The 24760-nt window shown below is 43.6% G+C and overlaps 2 protein-coding genes across 3 annotated transcripts; both read left to right on the top strand.

Moving 5' to 3' along the window:
* Positions 1 to 125: 125 nt before the first annotated feature.
* LOC109881283 (septin-5) lies at positions 126 to 14531 on the top strand. Of its 2 annotated transcripts, XM_020473445.2 has the most exons (12): positions 126 to 875; positions 1038 to 1051; positions 9624 to 9714; positions 10343 to 10429; positions 10542 to 10665; positions 11450 to 11584; positions 11843 to 11960; positions 12161 to 12262; positions 12383 to 12479; positions 12811 to 12946; positions 13139 to 13241; positions 13350 to 14531. In XM_020473445.2, the coding sequence occupies exons 1-12, from the start codon at positions 830 to 832 to the stop codon at positions 13413 to 13415; spliced, it is 1119 nt and encodes a 372-aa protein (XP_020329034.1). In that variant the 5' UTR covers positions 126 to 829; the 3' UTR covers positions 13416 to 14531. The 2 variants fall into 2 exon arrangements, with proteins under 2 accessions (XP_020329034.1, XP_031660518.1); XM_031804658.1 differs by lacking the exons at positions 126 to 875; positions 1038 to 1051 and adding an exon at positions 8343 to 8636.
* A 1944-nt stretch (positions 14532 to 16475) lies between these two features.
* Positions 16476 to 23058, top strand: LOC109881273 (glycoprotein Ib platelet subunit beta). The gene is made up of 2 exons (XM_020473434.2): positions 16476 to 16607; positions 21891 to 23058. The coding sequence occupies exon 2, from the start codon at positions 21905 to 21907 to the stop codon at positions 22553 to 22555; it is 651 nt and encodes a 216-aa protein (XP_020329023.1). The 5' UTR covers positions 16476 to 16607; positions 21891 to 21904; the 3' UTR covers positions 22556 to 23058.
* The last annotated feature ends 1702 nt before the right edge of the window (positions 23059 to 24760 follow it).

Below are 24760 nucleotides of genomic sequence, written 5' to 3'. Positions count from 1 at the left end.
TCCCAAACTCGGTCCTGGGGACCCCAAGAGGTGCATATTTAGTTGTTTGCCCAAGCACTACACAGCTGATTCAAATAATCAACTCATCAAGCTTTAATTATTTGAATCAGCTGTGTAATGCTAGGGGGAAAAGCTAAACGTGTACTCCTTAAGGTCCCTAGGACTTAATTTGGGAAACACCGTAATTAACCTAACTGTGCTTGAAACGTTTTTTTAGTAGTGTCTCAACTTTTGTACTCCATTTTCAGAAATACAGTTTCCATAGATACACACTTGTTGTCAGAGTGCTTTGTTTACAGGTCATAGGTATGATGATGTGCATTTGAGTGGTCATGTAGAAAAACAAAGGCAATGGGATTGAATGGAGACGAAGGTTTCTAGTTGTCAAGCCTTCTAGACCTCTATCAAATTGAAAACACTAGATAAGAAGCTGCTGTGGAGGTTGGTGTAGCAGTGTTGCTAAATGGTGAAAAGCTGATATCACAGAATGATGCATGGATAGGAAGCATGCCACAGTCTTATTCCCTTATACTTGGTGCATGTCTAGATGTCGAAAAATTAAGATTTCAAACATGAGTGAGAAGTTTGAACAGCATTAATTATGGAAGCTGCATACATTATTGATGATATGGACAAGTAAGATCATAGGAAACCTCTCCATCCACGATTGGGTACCACATAGATGAGGGCGGGGTTCTGCACGATATTGCAACACCCTCTCCCACAACCTGTCTGGCTGCTGTGGTAGCGCGGAGAAGGAACGGACGCGTGCGTTTATCGAGCAGTCCGTCCGTTCTGAAGCGACACCGAGGGGAGTAGAGCGGCGAAAATGACGACCAACATCCGATACAAGAGCCGTATCCCGATCAAATCGGGTAAGCATAAGGATAATAATTACGATTATGCATAAAGGCAATTATAACGCGGTCCATTTCAATGATTGTTTTTCTCTGTCGGTCTCTCTCGCCTTCTAAATTCTCTATGGGCGTCGTTCTGCATCTCTCCACCTGTGTTTCATCCCCCACAATGACCAACAGACGAGACAGTTGAGGTAAGGACAACGTTTATTCCTATTTCTCTTAAAAAAATATGTACACAATTGTTATCTGTGTTCAACGCTTTTGATGTAGGTCTAGGCTTTTAGGCGATACATAGAATCATATTTCATATCAAGCGTGGTAGCCTAGACACTCAGTTTTTTCCCCCAAATTCGCTTCGTATGGCGTCATATAGCCTAGATGGCCTACGTAGCAAGCCTTGGCCTAGCAAACGTGAGCTGCATCATCATTCCGATGCCCTAAAGATTACTACTGTTGTTGTCTTGCCACCGCAATACAGGGTAGAGTGAGCATCACACAGCCAGAAGGATAAGATGTCATTTATGCATACAGACACAAGATGCATACGCAGCGAGTGGTACCCAAGGGCTCGCCTCTCATCCTCGGGCATCCATGCATCATTCTAGGCAAGCCACTTGTTGTGGGTGTGAAAGTGACCCGCTCCCTATAGTTACTGGAAAGCCTATTGGTCTTTCCCTCTGTAATCCCGGGGTTGCTTGCAATTTTATAGATTTCCTTGAGTGAGCCCTGTGTGTGTCCGTATGTAGCTCAGGTGTAGCTTGGTGGGAGACCAGCAGCACACTGAGTCTCAGGTGTATCGATCTCCTCTCTCTTTGCTCTGGGGGTGATGATGACAGAAGCTTTAGATGCTGTTCTGTTCGAAGGTTGTTGCTGGAACCTTGTGTAGCTACATTGTAAGTAGGCAGCATGCAGCAATGGTAACTAAAGGCATAATGTTAGCAGACGTCTATCTCAGTCAAAGCTAATTGCGAAACACATTGTAAGGCTTCTATATCCTGACCTTGTTGACAGTATAGTGTTATGGTCATTCAGAGGCTATGGCTCCCGTTGGTCCACTGGTCCTTGCTGATCTTTCTGGTGTTCACACATACTGCAAGCAGACATAATTCTTATTGTTTGAGCTGTAAGCTGGGTTTGCTGCAGATAGATTTTCAGTAAGCCTGTGAAATCACATGGGCAGCATTGCGGAATGAACCTCGCTCGAAGACCTTGACCTTGATTACTACAGTGCAGTTAATACAGTAGCAATGGCCTGTGTGTGGATTTGGAAATGTTCAGCGTGGGTGCGTGTCCCCCAAGGAATTTCTTCAATTGTTTTTCCCTGTAAGAACTTTTCTCTTTTTTTTTATATTGCTGAGATTTTATCATACTGTTTGTGCGATGCAAAACTGTGTTGGAGATATTCAAGTAGCATGTCTGTTGCCACAGCACACCCACACACTCTGCCTGACCTGGCCGGGTGCTTAGGGGGAGTGGTTTCTTGGATAGTGAGAGGGACTAACCTGGTGTGTGTGTCAGTCAAAAGGTCTGATAGGGGGTGCTTATATTTGTCCTGTTTCACACATGTACAAGTGTGTAGTATGAAATGGAAATGTGTTTTTTGCACATCCCACTCCACCTGAGACCCTCAGAGTGGGGTCATGGCCAGGGTGTGTGTATGAGGGAGATGCAGAGGATAGTCTGGGTAAATCACATTCAAATCAAGCCCTTCATCCCCCTTTGCCCTCCTCTTTCTTTCCTCCTGCTATGATAATTGTTTCTTGGAAGCATCTTTCTCTTATGCTTCACCAAACTGGGCCTGCCAATCACAGTCTGGTGTGCTGGTACGTTGCTAGGGAACAATTTTATCAATTTTCCTCACTCTGAGACGCTGGGAGAGGAACCTATCCGCAATTCCTCAGGATGATTGACGCGTTTCGGCGTAGATTTAACGACACCCAGTTATGACAGATCTACGATGCTGTGGAATCTATAGTTCTCCTTGGCACCCGTATACTCGCATGGCATGGTTTCTCAGGTCTAAATCAGGCGTGAGGAAAGATGTACTCATTAACTTAGCTACCTATGAACACACGCGCCTCAGAGTTTCTGATTGAAAAGATTGTGTGAATACTAACCTACACTATGTATTTATCAGCCGAGGCCATCCATTCATGGTTGTCATGGGAATTCCAAGCCTATTTTGATTCATTACCATGTTCCTACTGGCACTCTGTACAGCACTCCAAATGTATTTTCCTACCACACCCTCAGCTAGATTCGCATTGCACTTTTAATAGAAAAGGCCCCTATCTGTTTATGGTTGTTTACAGTAAATTGCCTGACCTGTTAGCTCAACTTTCAACTCTCCTGAGTGTCTTCTGTGTGTTTGTCTTTGTTCTTTATCTAAACTGAAATGTTTCTGCTCTCTGGCATCTGATGTCGTTGTCATGCTGAAAACATGTATGCAATGCCAATGATCCAGTAGAACGAGAGTTAAGAGAGGGAGTTCACAACCACACACGTGAATAACAAGTTTATCTCTAACCCCAGGTCTCCCTCTCTCCCTGTACAGCTTGCCATGTCTCAGCCTTTGGGTAGGCATTTAAAAAGCTGTTGAAAATAACCCATGCCTGACCCAGATAGAAGGATTCCAAACCCATTTTCAAGAATGAAGAGTTTGGGTGACCTCGATAACTTGGAGATTAGATGTTACGGGGCGAGGAATCAGAGATTTGGGAGCTAAGTTCTAATGATAAGGAGAATTAGAGGACTACCTTTACCTCCTACTGTGGGAAGAAAAGCTCCCTTGAGGAATTTTGAAAGATGCTTAACTGACAACTGTAAGATGAATGAAAGCCATATAATGGACCATTAGGAAGCGGAACCTTCTTACTATGGTGGTGCAAATTGAGCTGATAAACGCTGAACACAGATTCTGCCTCGTTTAGAGGACATTACCAAACATTATCTGATAATGAAATAATAAAAATGTGTTGTCATTATGGCATGCCCAGTTAAACCTGTCCTTGGCAAACACAATAAAGGTCATCAGTGTGTGAACACTTGTTTTCTGCCACTCGTCTGCAGGAATGTCTAGTTCCCAGTACCTGTGACGCAATATCTCTTTACTTTCCACTGTATTGTATCCTGGGGGACTCCCTGGTGACCAGCTCCTTGCTGCTGAATGGGCCGATGCAGTGTCCCTCTATTCCCCCACTTTTAAACCCCTGTCCCATTCCCGCCTCGGCAATTCATGTAGATCTGAAATGATCATACGCTGCATTCGGAAAGTATTCAGACCTCTTGACTTTATCCACATTTTGTTACCTCACAGCCGTACTCTAAAATTGATTAAATTACATTTTTTTCATCATCAATCTATACACAATAACCCATAATGACAAAGAGAACAGTTTTTGAGATTTTTTGTTGTTGCATTTGTATAAAAAAAAACAATGTATTTAGACCCTTTGCTATGAGACTTGAAATTGAGCTCAGGTGCATCCTGTTTCCATTGATCATCCTTGAGCTGTTTCTACAACTTGATTGGAGTTCCCCTATGGGAAATTCAATTGATTGGACATGATTTGGAAAGGCGCGCACACACACACCTGTCTATATAAGGTTCCACAGTTGGCAGTGCACGTCAGAGAAAAAACCAAGCCATGAGGTCAAAGGAATTGTCCGTAGAGAACCGAGACATGATTGAAGGTCCCCAAGAACAGTGGCCTCCGTCATTCTTAAATGGAAGAAGTTTGGAATCACCAAGATTCTTCCTAGAGCTGGCTGAGCAATTGGGGGAGGAGGGCCCTGGTCAGGGAGATTACCAAGAACCCGATGGTCACTCTGGCAGAGCTCCGGGGGTCCTCTGTGGAGATGGGAGAACTTTCCAGAAGGACAACCATCTCTGCAGCATTCTACCAATCAGGGCTTTATGGTAGTGGCCAGACGGAAGCTACTCCTCAGTAAAAGGTACATGACAGCCCACTTGGAGTTTGCCAAAGGGCCCCTAATGGACTCTCAGATCATGAGAAAAAAGATTATCTGGTCTGATGAAACCAAGATTGAACTCTTTGGCCTTCACGTCTGGAGGAAATCATGCTGTGGGGATGTTTTTCAGAGGCAGGGACTGGGAGACTCGACAGGATCGAGGGAAAGATGAACGTAGCAAAGTACAGAGTTCCTTGAAAATAACCTGCTCCAGAGCGCTTAGGACCTCCAGACTTGGGTGAAGGATTCACCTTCCAACAGGACAGCGACCATAAGCACACAGCCAAGACAATGCAGGAGTGGCTTCGTGACAAGTCTCTGAATGTCCTTGAGTGGCCCAGCCAGTGCCCGACTTGAACCTGATTGAACATCTCTGGAGAGACCTGAAAATAGCTGTGCAGCGATGCTCCCCATCCAACCTGACCGAGCTTGAGAGGATCTGCGGAGAAGAATGGGACCAAATATAGGTGTGCCAAACTTGTAGTGTCATACCTAAGAAGACTTGAGGCTGTAATCACTGCCAAAGGTGCTTCAACAAAGTATTGAGTAAAGGGTCTGAATAGTTATGTAAATGTGATATTTCATTTTTTTTTACACATTTGCAAAACTTTCTAAACATGTTTTTGCTTTGTCATTATGGGGTAGTGTGTGTAGATTGGGGAGGGGGGGACAATTTAATCAATTTTAGAATAAGGCTGTAACTTAACAATGTGGAAAAAGTCAAGAGGTATGAATACTTTCCAAATGTATGTGGTGGCTAACAGTTACACCTTGTGATCTGATGGGTCTTTAGAGATCTACTGAAGTGCTTACAAGGATGGGCTACGGGTCCATTTGGAGCTAGGCTGTGGAAGAGCCTATTGTTTTGCTGAATGGACAGACGCTAACGCTAGGCTACGCTATGCTAGCCAAGTGTTCTTTAGAAGGCCTATTGTTGCCAGGCCAATTACACGCTGTTAGATTAGCATGCTGAAGAGCCTAGCACCCAGAGACTCACGTCTCCAAGTAGAACAAACACTACGGATGGGGGGATGGGGGTCCAAAGAGCCTCTTTCTCTCACACTCATTCTCATTTTCAGTCTCTCAATCTTTCAAATTCAACTGTCATTCCCTGTCTTTTCCCCCTTTCTCTTTCTCTGTACGCATCTTTGGTCTTAACACACTGCCACAGTTTTATTTCTGCTTTTGGACTTAATTGTGTGTAAAGGCATGGTTGGGCAGGACTGAGATGTCTTCAGGAAAGGTCACCTCTCTTTATATCTATGTCACAGACTGCATCCTCTCCACATCTTCTGTCTCTGGAGGTGTGTGTGTGTGGCACGAGTGTTTATGTATTTGCGTACTTGTCCACAGTAATAGGTGTGTAGTTTACTGCTGTGGCCTTTTTCAGAAGAGCTTCCTGAAAGACCAACAGTCAACAAGTAGACCAGTGCATCTGTGTGACTGATTGATCTCTGGATCCGTGCCTCTGGACCCAGCACGAAGGCTGTGTGTCTCTCTAAAGGGAAGGAAGTCACTGAGAATTCAGACTGTGTATATATATTTGACTTCTAGTTGCGGTCAGCTGTGTGTGTGTGTGTGTGTGTGTCTGTCATCAGGAGGACTGGGCTTGGCCTCCGATGGCTGTCAACGTTTAATACCCAGCACCTCACATTGTGGAATGTTTTGACTGACTAGCCCCTAATAACACATTAGCAGAGCCCAAGGTATCTGTGGTTGTGTCCCAATGGGCCCTGGTCAAAAGTAGTGCTCTATAAATGGAATAGGGTGCCATTTGGGAAGCATACAGTGTGATAGTCGCAGCAGACAGACAGCTTACTGGTTTCTCCGATCATATTTCATCCACAGAGGTCAGGACAGACAGACACAGGAGGTAATGGATTGGCTGGAGATGGTTATTACTGCCTGACTGTGTCCCTGAAAAGTGGCTTCCACATGGCCTCCCTTAAACACTGTCCATAGGATGTGCTTTATTAAACTGATGATGTCAGCTGTATCCATGTGTGTATGTTTACGTGTGTGCACGTGCATCAGGTTGTGTCGGTGTGTGTGTGAAGTTGAGTGAGAGAGCTCAAGGTGCAGTGACCTACTAGAGGGACAGCTGGCCACTGAGCGAAAGAGGGAGGGGCCTGAAGGAGTATATTGTGATGTCACTCTAGGACCTCTGTTCTATTCAGATGACTCTTGAGAGAGAAACAAAAGAGGGGGGATTCAAGTTTTCCTTCAATTGCTAGTATCTGATGTGTGTTCCTATCTCTTCCTCAAAAACATTAGCCTGGCTATATAGTAAAGAACATTTCTGCTGCCAATGCCTTCATAATGTACTGTACCCTGTTATGTTAAGCTGGGCTCCCAAGTGGCACAGCGGTCTAAGGCACTGCATCTCAGTGCAAGAGACATCCAGGCTGTATCACATCCGGCTGTGATTGGGAGTCCCATAGGGTGGCGCACAATTGGCCCAGTGTCGTCCGGGTTTGGCTGGGGTAGGCTGTCATTGTAAATAAGAAATTTGTTCTTAACTGACTTGCCTAATTAAATAGAGGTTAAAGACCATTTTTTAAATAAAAGCTCTGTCTCCCTCATGTGAATTAGCTTGGTATTACAGCTTCTGGAGACGTCCCATGAAGAAAGGTCCTTGGGATCCACAGTGTGTTCAGGCTTTCGTTCCAACCCTGCACTAATACATCTGATACAGCTATTCAAGAGCTTGATTAGTAGTTAGAATGTCCTCTGTAGATGTTGCCCATTCTGTCTGGGGTATCATAGGTTTCTGAGCTCCAGTTGTCCTGAAACCTGTGTCCTGTCCTGAACCCACCACTGAGCCCACCCACACACACCGTAGGCCAACATCTGGCAACAATTGTTCACCACGCCCTGTCTTGTTTCACAGTGTTTGGAGTAGTTGGGCCTCTGGTACCACTCTGGTACCGCTACATGACTTGGTGCATGGCTGATGTGCAGTCTAGACGTTGACTAGGTTCTTCATTTTATCATTCATCTCTGGCTAGTGTTATCCCAGGGGTGGGTTGAGAGTCCCTACTAGCTTCACTAAGCTCTGTGTGACGAGTTACTGACTCGTACAAGTCCACACTTGAACCACACAGAGGGTTTGTATCTCTGTTAAAGGACACTGTGTTGTTCTTTGACAAATGATCACTATTATGGTCCGATATGGGCTAGATCGTTTAGCCCTCCTGTCTGTCTCTCGCGCTCTCTCGCTCTGGGCTGCTATAGGTCGTTACTGTAGCAGTCAGTGCTTTATTTATCTAACGGTCGAAAAGGGGGAGGGACAACGGGGTGAATGAATGAATGTCTTTTATGCCTTCACCCCCCCCCCGCCCCTCACTCTCCCCCATCCCTCGCTTCCTCCCCTAAACTGCTACCTCTTACTACCTTTCTCTCTCCCATTTTATTTCCTCTTGTCAACACCCCCCCCCCCCCCCCCCATTAGCTCTCTCTCTCTCTGACAGTATTCCTCCCTACCTGTCTGAACAGGGAGCAGTGGGGCAGAGGAGAAAGGGTGGAAATAAAGGGAGATGAGGAGAGAAGGAGTAGGAACAAAGGAGTAGGAACAAAGGACATAACAGGAAAGACGAGTGTGGACGAACGGAGGATTACAGAGGAGTAGAGGGTGCATAAGAGAAGCGTTCTGGCTGCGTGTGAAGAGGTTGCTCTGTTTTTGTCTTCTGTTGGAAAACATTTCCCCTATTGGTGTGGTGTTGGCTTGGTATGGATGCTATCATGCTGCAGGAGAAACTGGTGGAACGCTTGCTTTGCCCTCGAGTCAGAACCTCCAGGCAGAAGGTAAATAATCTGGAACAGGCGAGAGAGGGGATAGAGGGACACTGAGGAGAGAGGAAAGGGAAGGGAGAGCGGGGTCAATGTCTCACACACTCACGTCAGTTAACTCTCATAAAAACACCTTTCTCTGTCTCTAACATGTCATGTTAGTATGGAGGTGTGTAGGACATACTGTTGTCTTATGTCATGTCCTGATGGGTTCATGACAGATTTTATGGATAGTTTGTTTGTTCTGTCTGTGGGATTTGTGTTCCCACACACACCCTAGAAGTAAACCAGAAGTTTGTATGATTCCTCATAGGTTATGAATCCAGCGCTGTAGATTTCCGTGTTCTCTGTGTGTGACTTAAGCCCTGGCTCTATTCCATGTCTATGCATGCTGTGTGTATGTGTGGTTAGTTAAGCGGTGCCCCAGGGGCTGTCGGAAATGCATATGACAACTTATAATAGACCCTGACTGAGTATTTCTTTGGCATGTGTGTTTGTTTTTGGGTTTAAAAAGGACCATTCAGGTCTGGTCAATACAGCCTCTGTCAGCCTCTGTTGGCTGCCAGACTCTGGCCTTGGTAGACTGGCAAGGGTGTGTGTGTGTGTGAGTCTTCAGTTTTGTAGGGGCAGAGTAAGGAGCAGCTTTGGATGATGTGTGAATGCTGTCAGAAGGGGATGGGGAGAGCTGCCAGATAGACAGCTGTGCACTCCATTGTGTAGTGGCAAAGTCATAGATCCGTCATACTTTTCTCTCACTGTGTGTGGAAAAAGCACAGCGCCAGGTCTTCGAGATTTCAAAATGGAATGTTATGAATGCATTTCCCCCCTTTCCCTTCCTCCTATTGTCAATGGATTTCTCCAAACTGTAATTGTAGCATGGTGGGTGGAGTTTAAATTTCAATTGTATTTTAATTTCAATGGTAGTTTTGCACTCATTCAGCTCTTGGAAATGTTGCTTTGAACTGATCTTGCTCTCTCTTTCTCGCTCTCTCTCTCGCTCAGGAGAAGCAGTATGTGGGTTTTGCTACCCTCCCTAACCAGGTGCACAGGAAGTCAGTGAAAAAGGGATTTGACTTCACCCTCATGGTCGCCGGTCAGTGAAAGTATTGATTGTAGCCTTCTTAAAGTAAAATGACCCAGTGCTATGAATTACTTAGTGTGTGTTCATGAATGTTCACTTTGGCCTCCCGAGTTGCGCAGTGGTCTAAGGCATTGCATCGCAGTTGCTAGCTGTGCCACTAAGATTCTGGGTTATTAGAATCCAGGCTCTGTCGCAGCCGGCCCCGTCCGGGAGACCAATGGGGCTGCGCACAATTGTACCAGCTTCGTCCGGGTTAGGGGAGGTTTGGCCGGCAGGGATGTTCTTGTCCCATCGCGCACTAGCGACTCCTGTGGTGGGCCGGACGCAATGCACGCTGACACTGTCGCCAGGTGTACAGTATTTCCTCCGATACATTGGTGCGGCTGGCTTCAGGGTTAAGTGGGCATTGTGTCAAGAAGCAGTGCGGCTTGGTTGGGTCGTGTTTCGGAGGACGCACGGCTCTCAACCTTCTCACGAGTCCATACGGGAGTTGCAGCGATGAGACAAGACCGTAACTACCGATTGGATACCACGAAATTTGGGGAGAAAAAGGGGTAGAAAATCAGTTAGTGTTGGCTGTGTGTGTGTTGCTGACTGTTAGAAACATGTTCTTTAATGCTGTATGTTTGTCATGTTACAGGAGAGTCTGGTATGGGGAAATCTACTCTGGTCAACAGCCTGTTCCTCACAGACTTGTACAAGGACAGGAAACTTCTCAATGCTGAGGGTGAGAAACACACACACACACACCTTCAAACGTCAACAGCTAAATAAAATGCCATCTCATCAGAGGTTCTCTTCCCTCCCTCCATCTCTACCTCTCGCCTTCCCTTTCTCAGAGCGTATCAACCAGACAGTAGAGATCATTAAGCACACAGTGGACATTGAGGAGAAAGGAGTGAAGCTGAAGCTGACCATTGTAGACACACCGGGCTTTGGAGACGCTGTCAACAACAATGAATGGTGAGCCCTCTCTGGTCCTCTACTAATCCTGTCCTGTCCTACAGACTCTTTAACCTTTTACTGCAGTGGGCTAAATCAAGGTCACACAGGGGATTCTTGGAAGTCTTAAACAAATCTACTTTGAAACAGAAGTATACACCTCACACACATGGGTTGTGGGCTTAAAAAGAAGACACCTGTACCATGTCATATATAGAGTTCAAATCTATTACATTTTGAGATTGTATCCCAATATTACACTTCATAAACTGTGTGGTTCGAGCCCTGAATGCTGGTTGGCTGAAAGCCATTGAATATCAGACAGTATACCCCCATTTTATTATTTTAAATAAATATTTACTGCTCTAATTACATTGGTAACCAGTTTTATAAAAGCAATAAGGCACCTGGGGGGTTTGTGGTATATGGCCAGTATACCACAGCTAAGGGCTGTATCCAGGCACTCTGTGTTGCGTCGTGGATAAGAACAGCCCTTAGCCGTGATATTCTGGCCATATACCAAACCTCCCAATGGCCTTATTGCTTAATTATATACATCCCAGAACACTAATGCAATGAAACCATTTGACATAGAAACACCTGATTTTCAGCTTGACATTTTTTTTAAATGAATAACATTCTAGCCATGAGGCCACTAGAGGGTGATTTGGTCATTTTGACTGCAGGAAAGGGGTACGGCTTCTGTATGGGTTAGTAGATTGACCTAAAATAGGAATAATGGCGGCAATGAATCTTGTATGTTGTTCCTGTAAGCCTTGACTGATTGTGCCGTGTGTGAGTGTAGCTGGAAGCCCATCACCGACTACATTGACCAGCAGTTTGAGCAGTACTTCAGGGACGAGAGTGGACTGAACAGGAAGAACATCCAGGACAACAGAGTCCACTGCTGCCTCTACTTCATACCTCCATTTGGACATGGGTAACAAGCATACACAGACAGAGGAATGTGATGAGCTAATGACCGGTATAGCTGTGATGACTAGATCGTAATAAAACATCCTGAGTGTGATGACAGGAGGAGGATATACCTTTAGGATCCTATGTAAACCGCACCAATACAACTCAATCACAAACACTGTTATAATTCTCAACCTAGTCAGTGTGTCGCTTTTCCTCCATGGCGCACACACACACACACACACACACTGACCAGGTTGTTTCCTCCTATCCCTTGTAGACTGCGTCCAGTAGATGTGGAGTTTATGAAGGCTCTCCATGAGAAGGTGAACGTGGTTCCTCTCATCGCCAAGGCTGACTGTCTCACTCCCAGCGAGATCAAGAAACTCAAAGACAGGGTGAGTCCATCAGAGCAGACAGACTGCAACTGCTGAATCATGTCTCGCGTTATGACGGTAAGGCTGGCTGCAGGAACGTTGGGAAGTTAGCCATTTTAATTTGGTTTAGTTAAGAGCAACTCCCTCAGAGCTTCTGCACTCCCCCTCCAAGCAATGTCTCACCCAGTGCTGTGTGTGTGTGTGTGTGTGTGTGTGTGTAGGTCCGTGATGAGATTGAGAGATTTGGCATTAAGGTGTACCAGTTCCCAGAGTGTGACTCTGATGAGGACGAGGAGTTTAAACAACTGGACAAAGAACTGAAGGTGAGACACACAGCTGGAGCCTGAAGACTGAACATCAATAAGACATCTACAAGTGGAACGAGACCACTAAACTCAACCATCCCTTGTCAATCTATCATGCCAAATCCTGTGTGTGCGTAGGAGTGCTGTCCGTTTGCAGTGATTGGCAGTAACACTGTGGTTGAGGCCAGGGGCCAGAGAGTAAGAGGGAGACTTTACCCATGGGGCATTGTGGAAGGTGGGTGACAACAATTGAGGACATAACAATATTACTCAAGGCTTTGACTCTTAAGTTGCACGGTAGAGCATGCTTTTCCTCACATATGACCATTTTTGAAGGAAAAATTACTAAATCAAACTATGAAAAACGACCAACTATCGCTATGTCTCAACCAAAGCATTATGATAAGGCTCAGGAGTTTTCTTGCTCAGAACACTTGGTCAAGTAGAAATCCATGTCCCTAATATTACATAGTGCATCAGTTCTGGTGGATACAACAGAAGGAATGTTTTATCTTAGCAAATCATGTCAGTATAATATGACCCAGTTTGTCTGTTTTGTGTTTCAGTGGAGAACCAGTCTCACTGTGACTTTGTGAAGCTGAGGAACATATTGATCCGCTCTCACATGCACGACCTCAAAGACGTGACCTGTGACATGCACTATGAGAACTACAGAGCGCAGTGTATACAGGACATGACCAGGTGTGTGTGTGCTTGCATGCACGTGTATATATTTATTTATTTATTTATTACTGTAGAGGTCAGAGAGAATACAAAAGACAGTATGAGTAGCTTGGTTTATTGCTGGTGTTGAGATTTGTCTTTAGTTTTGTTTATATTGCATGCCGTTGTGTATGATTCTGTATTCATGTTCCCTGTGTGTTTTCCCCTCAGTAAACTGACGCAGGACAACCGAATGGAGAGCCCGATTCCCATGTTGCCCCTGCCCACCCCCGACGTGGAGACCGATAGACTCATCAAGATGAAAGATGAAGAGGTAATTATGGGTAACATCACCCATACAGGCTAGTCTCCAGTTTATAGAAAGATGTCCTGCGCGAAAAGACACAAATGGCATTACCACTCACTCTCTCTTTCTCTGCAGTTGGCGAGGATGCAGGAGATGCTGAATAAGATGCAACAGCAGATCCATGATGGGAAGGACCAGTGAGCCCCTCCCCCTGCAGACCCAGACTACAGCCCCACCTGCTGGCCAGCCACTGATTTACATCCACAACTTCAGATGAACAAATGCAAACAATACCATACATACCAACATGTTATTTACTGATATAATCAGCATTGTTGGGGGGGGGGGGGACAGTTGCTGTATATTCATTCATCGGTCATTTGTTTTTTTGGTGCTTTTTTTTTATTTGGTCTGTCCTGCAAGGAGAAATGTGGTGTGGATTTAGTTTTTTACTGAACCTGGTGTCTGTTTTGAACCCCATTTAATATTATGAACAGTCCTCCTAGCATATGTCATAATATAAACATTTTATTTAAATGACCTGTTAAATGTATCTAATTTATAAATGTGTTGAATACTTTTGAGATATTCTGTCAGGTTATGAATACGCATAAGATGTTTTGTAAAACGGCAATATTACTGATGTTAAGGTTTGAGTGTTGATTTTGAGTGAGTGTGTCTGTGTGATTCGAGATGTATGACACTCTATTAGGAGAACCTTATTCTGCTTTGATACTGAGAATCTGTTTTCCCTTTCAGTGGCATTTCTTGTGCTTTTGGTACAGACTTAATAATAGGCTACCTAAGAATCTAAACAAATGTAACGTATTACCTTTTTACTGCTGGTCTCTACTTCAACTTGTTGGGAAGACCCTTTTCGTTTTTTTTTTTTTTAACAATGTCTTGGCGCTTGCAAGTCAGATTGAGAATGTCTTCAGCGCCATTTGCTTACCTTACAGTGCATTGAGACCCGTTTGACCCGTTTGACCCAGCTAATGAAAGGGTAGGTTCGGTAAGTGGTGCATGCTGAACTTACTCATAACTGCTTAGAGCTTAATTTCCACTCTCATATGATGCAATGTGTTTGTTCTTAAATGCATTTTGAGCTATGCCTCGCTACCACTATGTGACTGTAAAAATAGGCAAACTTTTAAGAGCAGCTACTGTATATGCTTTTGTTCAATATAGTGTGTGGTGTATGCTGCCCTCTGGCTGTGTTGTTCAGGATGGTGTTTGGCTTTTTATAGTGCTTGTGCTCAGAAACCATGGTGGAATTAGTGACCCGTTTATGATGATGAATAAACAGTCTGGATTCATGTGTTTTATTTAGCTGAATTATTTCCAAAATAAATTATATGGATTCTAGTACGATCTACAGGACACTAATATTTAGGCAAGTATGGAGCCCAAATGGCACAATACAGGGAACAGGGTACCATTTGAGACACAGCCCTGAGACATCCTGTAGGCCCCATGCAGGCAGGCCTGTGTGAGAGAAGTCTTCCTACTGTCATGACGTGGCCCTCTGAGTATAGCGAGTGCCTTTCTCCGTCTTACACCCAGGTTCTGTTATCTCGGCTCGTACATTTCTAGAGGAGACTCTCTCCTCATTATAGTCAGAGTTTCACAGAACAAAGGAACTTCTAATACATCACAGAACTTGAGAACTGAACAATATCCATGTTTTGGAGAATGTGGAAACGGTCGGTGGAAAACTCAGCTACGACCTGTCCATTTTGTTTTATGATTGTGACCTCGGGACAGCAACATTACCATAACTATGTTTATACAGGAGCCTCCGTTCTGAAGCTTGCATCTAATTATTGTATAAAATTAATGAGTAAAGATAACTAATTGTGTAATGTGATTTTAAAATTGTATTTCTGTTTAAAGTTTCACTAAGTCATTGGCCAGCACCCATGAGCACAGACATCGATCTGGCGTCATGGGAAAGCTTTTCCACAGTCCGAATAAAAACCCCACCTGGAGAAGCCCACTTTTGACCATGTTGTACCTCGATTACCGAGAGGGCTAAGGTTTGAGTAGAGACCATGCGTACCTTCAGTATAAGCTAAGGTTGTAATGGTTGTTAAACTCTGAGACTATCGATACTGACAGAATAAGAGCAAATCTTCCATACTAATTTCTAGTCTGCAGCTACAATATATGTCGACTGAATGCGAAGACTGACAACCGCCGAAACATTTATTCTATGAGAACATTTCTTAATGGGCCTCTGAAGTATTCATTCCAACAATGAAAGACTTCATGGGAAAGAGATGAACTTTCCAGCAGAAAGACGACGATTCCAACAGAGATCATGACGACACACTGAGCGTAAATATAAATATTGATTGCAATTATTCCCGAATGAGTGAGCGTTCATGTGCAAAGGATTAGCATTTCAATTACTATAATTATCAACTGTGTAGTGACTTTTGTCTTTCGTGCACTTCCCAGTCCCTTTGTCTACCAAGCCGTCATACCGGTTTAGCCCACTAGGGCACATTCTCTATCATTTCCTTGTAACCATGCCTACTGTTTGTTTGTTATGCATTTCTGTGATTATTTAGTTAGTAGATAAACGATGAAGACAATTGATGTATGAATGATTCATAGCAAAAACTGGGTTCGTGCAGATAACCAACAATTTACAACGTTTGGAATGAGACTAACGTGAGGTAAAGAATAATTCATTAATTAGAAGACTAATTGATCAGACATTAAAATATCTGAAGAGTTATATTCTGAAAATTAAAACTTTGTAATCTGAAGATTTTCCTGGGTGCCCTGACTTCCTAGTTAATTACATTTACATCATTAGTTTAATCACGTAATAATAATTACAGAGAATTGATTTGATAAAATAACAGTCTTCAATTTAATGATGCCAAAGACACAACACCCCTGTAGCTGAATAAAGCACTGAGTCACAATTTATCTCCTTGGACCTCACTATCCCTCTGGCCCACAGTGTCAGATCTATCACTAACTCAACTGACTGTATGGAGCTGAATGATGGGAAGGGCCTTGCTGCAGCTATAGTATAGTGACTGTGGGAGATGGTGAACCCTACGAGCCGCTGTAGGGACAGTTTACCCTGGGTTGTACCAAGAGAGAAGGAAGTATTAACTGTATACATAAATCCCCCTGAAACTTACATCTGGCCTCCCAGACAGGAGCCTCTGTGGTCAGTAAATAAGGAATAAAAATGCTGCTGGCATCAAATAGACATGTCCTTCCTGTGTCCAATCAGAAGAGCGTGTGTGCGTGCATGTGAGTGTCAGGGTGCTTTATCAGTGCAAGCCAGCTGTGACTTCATACACGCTCATGCCTCTGAGTGACTTAGTAGCACAGTCTCACCAACCACTCCTGCCACGAACACACGCAAAGGTAAGTCACCATCTCCTAACCATAACAAGACCATTACACCTTTCAGCGTGACCATAACTTGACTGTTTTATTAGGCTGTCTCAGTGTATGATTGGAGAATGGTCTCAGACGTCTGAATAACCTGTCAAAGAGAAGTTTTTCTTCCAGCGGTAGTTGTAGAGAACTACTGTGGTGTATAACTGAACTGGGTAACACTTCCATTTTAAAGGGTCCTTATTACAGTGTAATTACACATGTAATTACACTAACAAGTATTGTAATTGTAATAATTCATAGTTACACTTTAATAACATGTAAACGGGTGGCAATTGCAGTCTGTAATTACAGGGTTGTAACAATGAATGCTTTTTACCGTGCTTGTTACAAATGTTAAAGATTCCGATAGCATCTCATCGCACCATATTTCACCCTGCACAAACCACATGATAAGTGATAGCCAATTGAAAACCGATCACCTCATTGAGACAACTCTCCAATAAAGATCTGGAGTCTGAATCCCAGGCCCAATGGCAAAAACAGGTTTACAAACGGTTCACGTCAAAAAATACTTTCAATTGTTAAATAATGGGTCAATACCTTTAAGCACCAATTAAACAATTTTAGACACGTTACATTGTAAGTCTAATAAGCTTGTTTGAATAACGGTTTCAGTGACGATTTCAGCATGTAAATGTTGGTGGGGCAACAGAAAAAAATTGTGGGATGCATGCCAGCAAAGCCACAACACTAAACAATACATTAATTGCACTATACACGGCGACAGCTGAACCTTGTCTGACAGCGAAGCAGTTAATTCAGCCTCATTTTCTGCCTTATAAAAAAACATAGCTGATACGGCTTACTTGCTTAAACAAATGTGGTTTCTACTGACAATTGAGATGTACAAACTATGCATAAGGGGACGACAAGCGGATAAAAGGCTATCCGTAATTTTGATTAAGACATCAATGAGCGAGCTAGGACAGACGTAGTCATAACTATTTGTTCAGCACTTTTGACATGTACAGCGTTAGAATTCAGAACATGGGCCATTTTAACATTGTTCTCCCTGTACACCAAGTCAGAACCGTGGAATAAATAAAGGGGGCATATAAGCAGAGAATGAAAGCTTTTACAATATTTTATGATTACATTTCTCAAAAACAGGTTACAGGCTACATGTGCATCACCAAGTCAGAAAAGTAGGCAAAATTAAGAGGTGAAAATAGACAAAATTATTAGGGTGAGGCACATGGGCTACCAACAGCTTACTACACAACATACACTTTGTATTACTTTCTTAGATACAGTATACATATCTCCCTGGCATATTACATCATTTATGCAGCAGCATACAATAGATTTTTGGACTCGCCACTCATTGTTGAATTTGCGATTTCCAACTTGTTGTCTCATGTTTATGTCCAATGGCCGATGAGCACATACACGTTTTATCTATAATTTCTCTTAATTATTTATCTTCATATGACAAGGATTAAAAAGGATTTTCCAGTAGATTGTCAACTTCATTCATGATAATGACTGCTAGCTAAGATTTTGAAAGTATGATCAGTCCAATCAAAGCTACCGTAGATATAATGTGATTTGACATCATCTTATCTGTGGCCAATGACCTTGAGCCTTCTTGGATGGCCACTTCTAACGTAACTCTATGGCAGCACCGAAGGGGATTGCATTTTCTAAATCTACCATTACACTTGGCGGTGACGTAGTATCCCCATGAGTGACAGAACACTGAGCCAATCACGGCGCAACACTCCATATTTTCTGCTGGCTTGCCCCGCTACCACAGAAGCACTGAGCTAGGCTGAAACACTTCCATTTTGGAGCTGCCTTACTCAAGAAAACAAAAAGGAGACCATGTTTGCAAGCGGCTTTATTAACTCAATTATATATATTTTTCTGCATTGTTTGCAAACTGATATGTGACACATATTAATGGAAAAATAACATGCAAAACAGGCAAGCCCATTTTGTTTTTTTAGAAACATTTGGGGCAGAGCCCCGCCTGCGTCGCCACTGAATGGTTTATAAATGCACTTAAAATGGTCATAAGACCATAATGTAACCTTGCAAGGGTTTCACTGTTGAGGAACATTCCCACTTTTGGACGGGATGCATTGGTGCAATTATTTATTAAGGCGTCATGTCAAGATCTGCCCATCTGCTCAACACACTCAAAATAAAGAAGACCTCGAACCTCCCCTCAGGAGTTGACGCTGACATCATGTAACAGTGAGCAAAGAACAGGCGGAGAAGGTCAGTTTGCGAAATCCAGACACGATTGCTGAGAAAGTGGTGTAGGTCAAAAACGTCATCGCGGGAATGAGAAAGTTGGTTTTCCATGCAATTTGTTTAGCCTTTTTTGATACTTCAATTTAGCATAGTAGGTAGTTAGTAGGTAGTTATTTAGGTATCCCTGTACCCCAAGGGTATTACCTGCACGAAAGCACCAGCTGTTCTGGATGACTGTGTGATAACGCTCTCGGTAGCCAATGTGAGCAAGACCTTTAAACAGGTCAACATTCACAAAACCGCGGGACCAGATGGATTACCAGGACTTGTACTCAAAGCATGCGTGGACCAACTGGCAAGTGTCTTCACTGACATTTTTAACCTCTCCCTGACTGAGTCTGTAATACCTACATGTTTCAAGCAGACCACCATAGTCCCTGTGCCCAAGGAAGCGAAGGTAACCTGCCTAAATGATTACCGCCCCTGTAGCACTCATGTCTGTAGCCATGAAGTGCTTTGAAAGGCTGGTCATGGCTCACATCAACAGCAGCCTCCCGGATACCCTAGACCCACACCAATTTGCATACCGCCCCAACAGATCCACAGATGATGCATCTCAATTGCACTCCTCACTGCCCTTTCCCACCTGGACAAAAGGAACACCTACAGTATGTGAGAATGCTGTTCAATGACTATAGCTCAGCATTCAACACCATGGTGCCCACAAATCTCATCACTAAGCTAAGGACCCTGGGACTAAACACCTCCCCCTGCAACTGGATACTGGACTTCCTGACGGGCTGCCCCCCAGGTGGTAAGGGTAGGCAACAACACATCTGCCACGACAAAACCGTTTTCTCCTAAGGAGACTGAAAAGATTTGGCATGGGTCCCCAGATCCTCAAAAAGTTTTACAGCTGCACCATTGAGAGCATCCTGACCGGTTGCATCACTGCCTGGTGTGGTAACTGCTCGGCATCTGACCATAAGGCACTACAGAGGGTAGTGCGTACGGCCCAGTACCTCACTGGGGCCAAGCTTACTGCAATCCAGGACCTATAAAATAGGAGGTGTCAGAGGAAACCCCACAAAATTGTCAGAGACTTCGGTCCACCCAAGTCATAGACTGTTTTCTCTGCTACCGCACGGCAAGCGGTGCCGGAACGCCAAGTCTTGGGACCAAAGGCTCCGTAACAGCTTCTACCCTCAAGCCACAAGACTGCTGAACAACGAATGCAAATGCCCCCCCCCCCCCCCCCCCCCCCCCCCCCCCCCCCCCCCGCCCCTCCATTTGTTGTGTACACTGCTGCTACTCGCTGTTTATATCTATGCATAGTCACTTCAACCCTTTCTACATGTACAAATGACCTCTAACCTGTACCCCCACACACTGACTTGGTTACTGGTACCCTCTGTATAAAGCCTTGTTATTGTTATGTTATTGTGTTACTTTTAATAATTTTTTACTTTAGTTTATTTGGTAAATATTTTCTTAACTCTTCTTGAACTGCACTGTTGGTTATTAAGGGCTGGTAAGTACCATTTCACGTTAAGGTCTACACTTGTATTCGGCGCATGTGACAAATAAAGTTTGATTTGATATGTAAGGTAAAGGAATGTAAGGTATTTTACATGTTGCAATAAAGTTGACTAAAGTAGAAGCTCATCTTTTGTTTGTAGGTATTTTCATTTGGTAATGAGTAATAAGTCATTATATAGAACTTGCTCACATGTAAGTATAAAGTTACACTTAACTTTAAAATAGCAAAATCCCTGTGTAACAACTAGCGACAACCTTGTATTGTATGGGCAGATATTACAGATATGTATTACTGTGTTGATTTTCTGACTTGATGGCCGCTTTCAGAAGCTGATGAGTCGATTGTCAGAATGGGTGACATATTTTGTAGGTACAAAATAATTACAATTACACTAGCTAAATCCTGTGTAACACCTTGTAATACATGCATAAGTACAATGTAATTACATGTACTCTGTGGTGTACTTGTGGGTTTAACCTCTCACTTGGATGGCAAGGAGGTTCAGATTTAGTTTCTTTATAATCTGGATGACACCTGTATGGAAGAGCCCAGTCTGTGAGGTTGACCTATATCTGATCTGTTTTTGTAAACTCAACCAAGTTAACCCAGATGGTACAGTTTTGGGAGAAAGTGCTAGCAACAACCTTGAGTGGAAGATTTTGAAGAGTGGGCATTCATGGACAGGTAATTCGAGTCTTTGAGTCTCCAACAGTTGTAGTCTCAGACACCCAGAGCCTTTGTTCACAGGGGGTTACAACCTTGTGATAGTCCAGTACTGAATCAGATGCAGCTGAGAAGAAACTAAACACTAAATTGGTGAATTTAGTGGAAACTTGCCCATTTGTAACAGGCATGGTAACAAGTATTTGTTGTTACACCGCTGTAATTACAGACTGCAATTACCACCAGCTACATGTTGTTATTACAGTGTAACTACGAGTTATTACAATTAACTACAATACATGTTACAGTCTAATTACACGTGTAAGTGTAGTGTTACCCTGAATTGTTATTAAGCTCAAAGGTTAGATGTCATTTTCAAATCCTCAAAATATACATTACCAGTAGTAACTCATTCTTCCGTTCATGGTTAGATGTTAGTTATGTTTATAATATTAGGTTAACTAACTCCAACTTTAACTGTTACATGGAGATGGGCAGGGTGATCTGCCTGACCCTGCAACGCTGTCCCAAATTGTGAATCCTCACTGTCCCTATTTTCTCACATTTTATTTAACAAGGGGACTATTCCAGTGTTGTTAATCATCACTTTTTTTCAAGAATTCAAACTAGCATCTTTGGCACCCGCTCTCCGGAAACTCCTTTGCGTGGCTATCGCCCTTGTTTGGTTGGAATGACATGTTCTCTTTTAATGACTAATTTCTCATACTAAAATGATATCTACATCCCTCACATGGCAGAGACGTCCACAAACATTAGTTGTAATTGTTTCCCCTCCACCCTTTCAGTATGACATATCCTCTCTCTCTCTCTCTCTCTCTCTCTAGAGTTGACAGTAAGGATGAGGGGGTTCCTGCCATGTGTGACCCCACTACTGGGTCTTCTCATCTTGTTGACCCCAGGGAGGGTTCAAGGGTCATCAAGCTGTCCCCTGTACTGCTCCTGTCATGGTGCTCAGGTAGACTGCAGCAGCCGTGCCCTCACCACCTCTTCCTTACCCTCCCGCTTCCCTCCTGCCACCACCGAGCTCCGTCTCCATGACAACCAGCTGACCACGCTCCCAAACAGCCTTCTGGACTTCCTCTCCTCCCTCCGCTCCGTGTCGCTCCATGGAAACCCCTGGGCCTGTGACTGCGGTGTGCTCTACCTGCGTGCCTGGCTGCTCCGACAACCTGCCAGCTACACCAGCCACAGCAACATCACCTGCAGTTCCCCTCCCCGCCTGCGAGGGACGCTGGTGGTCTACCTGGCTGAGGAGGAGGTGCTGGAGTCCTGTCACTACTGGTACTGTGACTTGGCACTGGCCTCCCAGGTGTGTTTGTTTGTGTTTGTGGCGGTGCAGGCGGGGCTGCTGGCTGCTGTGGTCGTGTTCCTGAGGAGGTTTGAGAGCCTGTCCCGCGAGGCCCGGTGGACCACAGAGGAGAGCTTTGCTGGGGGGGAGGGGCTTACGAGTAATGAGTATAGTGAGCCCATGAAGGAAAGCATCATCTGACGAGGGGAGGGGAGGGAAGGGCCAGGTAGGCAAGGAGAGAAAAGAGAGAGAGGAGACACTTGATGGGGACAAGCTGGTGAGCAATAAAATGATGGAGCCCTTTCAGGTCTGTGGTAAGAAAAGAATGAGGATGAGGAGAAAAGGGCTTGTTAGATTCACTGGAAACAGGAGATTCCAGAGAAACTCGCAGGACAAGAAATGAGGCTAAATCGAAGTGGTTCTGCATCTATTTTCAGAGACTTCTTGCAATGTGTTTGTTGGTTACATCAGTCAATAACACTGTTAGAATAATATATCATGCTATGAATCAATAGTACATAGAATATTACATTTAATTTACATTTAATAATGCTGTTTTGTGTCATTGTTTTAAAGCTGCTATTTATCATTTATTTAGATAGCAATAATAAAACAAACAATTGTAAATGGGTGCATTTTTAAAGGTTTCGGATGTATATATACTTAAACAAAAATATAAACGCGACATGCAACAATTTCAAAGATTTTACTGAGTTATAGTTCATAAAAGGCTAGGAATACAGATATGCATCTGTTGGTCACGGATACCTTTAAAAAAAGATCAGAAAACCAGTCAGTGTCTGGTGTTGCCTCATGGAGCGCAACACATCTCCTCCGCATAGAGTTGATCCGGCTGTTGATTGTGTCCAGTAGCATGTTGTCCCACTCCTCTTCAATGGTTGTGAAAACTTTCTGGAAATTGGCGGTAACTGGAACATGCTGTTGTACACGTCGATCCAGAGCATCCCAAACATGCTCAATGGTGACATGTCTGGTGAGTATGCAGGCCATGTAGGAATTGGAACATTTTCAGCTTCCAGGAATTGTGTACAGATCCTTGCGACATGTGGCCGTGCATTATCATACTGAAACATGGTGATGACGGCGGATGAAAGGCACGACAATGGGCCTCAGGATCTCATTAAGGTATCTCTGCATTCAAATTGGCATTGATAAAATGCAATTTTGTTCATTGTCCATAGTTTATGACTGCCCTTTCCATAACCTCACCGCCACTATGGGGCACTCTGTTTACAACGTTGACATTAGCAAACCGCTCGCCCACACAACACCATACGTGGTCTACGGTTGTGAGGCCGGTTGGACGTACTGCCAAAATCTCTAAAACGACATTGGAGATGGCTTATGGTAGAGAAATTAACATAACACTTTCTGGCAACAGCTCTGGTGGACTTTCCTCCAGTCAGCATACCAATTGCACTCTCCCGCAAAACTTGAGATTGTGTTGTGTTACAAAACTGCACATTTTAGAGTGGCCTTTTAATGTTTACAGCACAAGGTGCATCTGTGTAATGATCATGCTGTTTAATCAGCTTTGATATTCCACACCTGTCAGGGGGATGGATTATCCTGGCAAAGGAGAAATGCTCACTAACAGGGATGTAAACAAATTTATGCCCAACGTTTGAGAGAAATAAGCTTTTTGTGTGTATGGAAAATTTCACCTATCTTTATTTCAGGTCATGAAACATGGACCAACACTTTACATGTTGCGTTTATGTTTTTGTTCAGTGTAATTACAATATGATGGTGAATAAGCACAATTTATATTTACTTGTAATACATGTTTGTGTTTATGTACTTTGATACAGCACGTTAGCTGTTGGCTATTTTCTAATTTTATTTGGAGGTTTTTATTATATAACATTCCTAATCCAGCCCATTAAAAATGACATTGGAAATATGTTTGGGAATTTTCATTCCAGTCGAAGTAGAAGCTTGTCTAATTGCCAGCAATGACATCCATTTTTTTTTAGACCTAATAACTACAGCCAGAGCCATGTATTTCTACTCTATACATGGATCTAACTACAATAGGCTATTCCATATACTTTCACACAGCGCAGTGGAGGACACCATCATAAATACACAGTATAGCTTTGTCATAATAGCTATTGTTGTCAGTTTCATCACATAAAACATAAATATTCACTGGATCATTCAAAAAAAAATCTTTCAAAAATATTGCAATGCATAAAGAAATAGCTTGCAGAATAAAGTTTTAAGGAAGGAACTTTCCTACTCTGTGTCAGAGCACAACGATTCATGTTGTTTACACGGAGCTTCAGTGGAAAATTAGCTAGCATGGTGAACACTTTTGAACTTCTCTATCAAACATATTTGAACATATACAGTGCCAGTCTAAAGTTTGGGACACACCTATTT

Source organism: Oncorhynchus kisutch, linkage group LG3 (assembly GCF_002021735.2).
Source record: "Oncorhynchus kisutch isolate 150728-3 linkage group LG3, Okis_V2, whole genome shotgun sequence".
NCBI classification, from domain to species: Eukaryota; Metazoa; Chordata; class Actinopteri; order Salmoniformes; family Salmonidae; genus Oncorhynchus; species Oncorhynchus kisutch.
The sequence above is the reverse complement of the archived record's forward strand: the minus strand, read 5'-3'. Positions and strand labels throughout refer to the sequence as shown.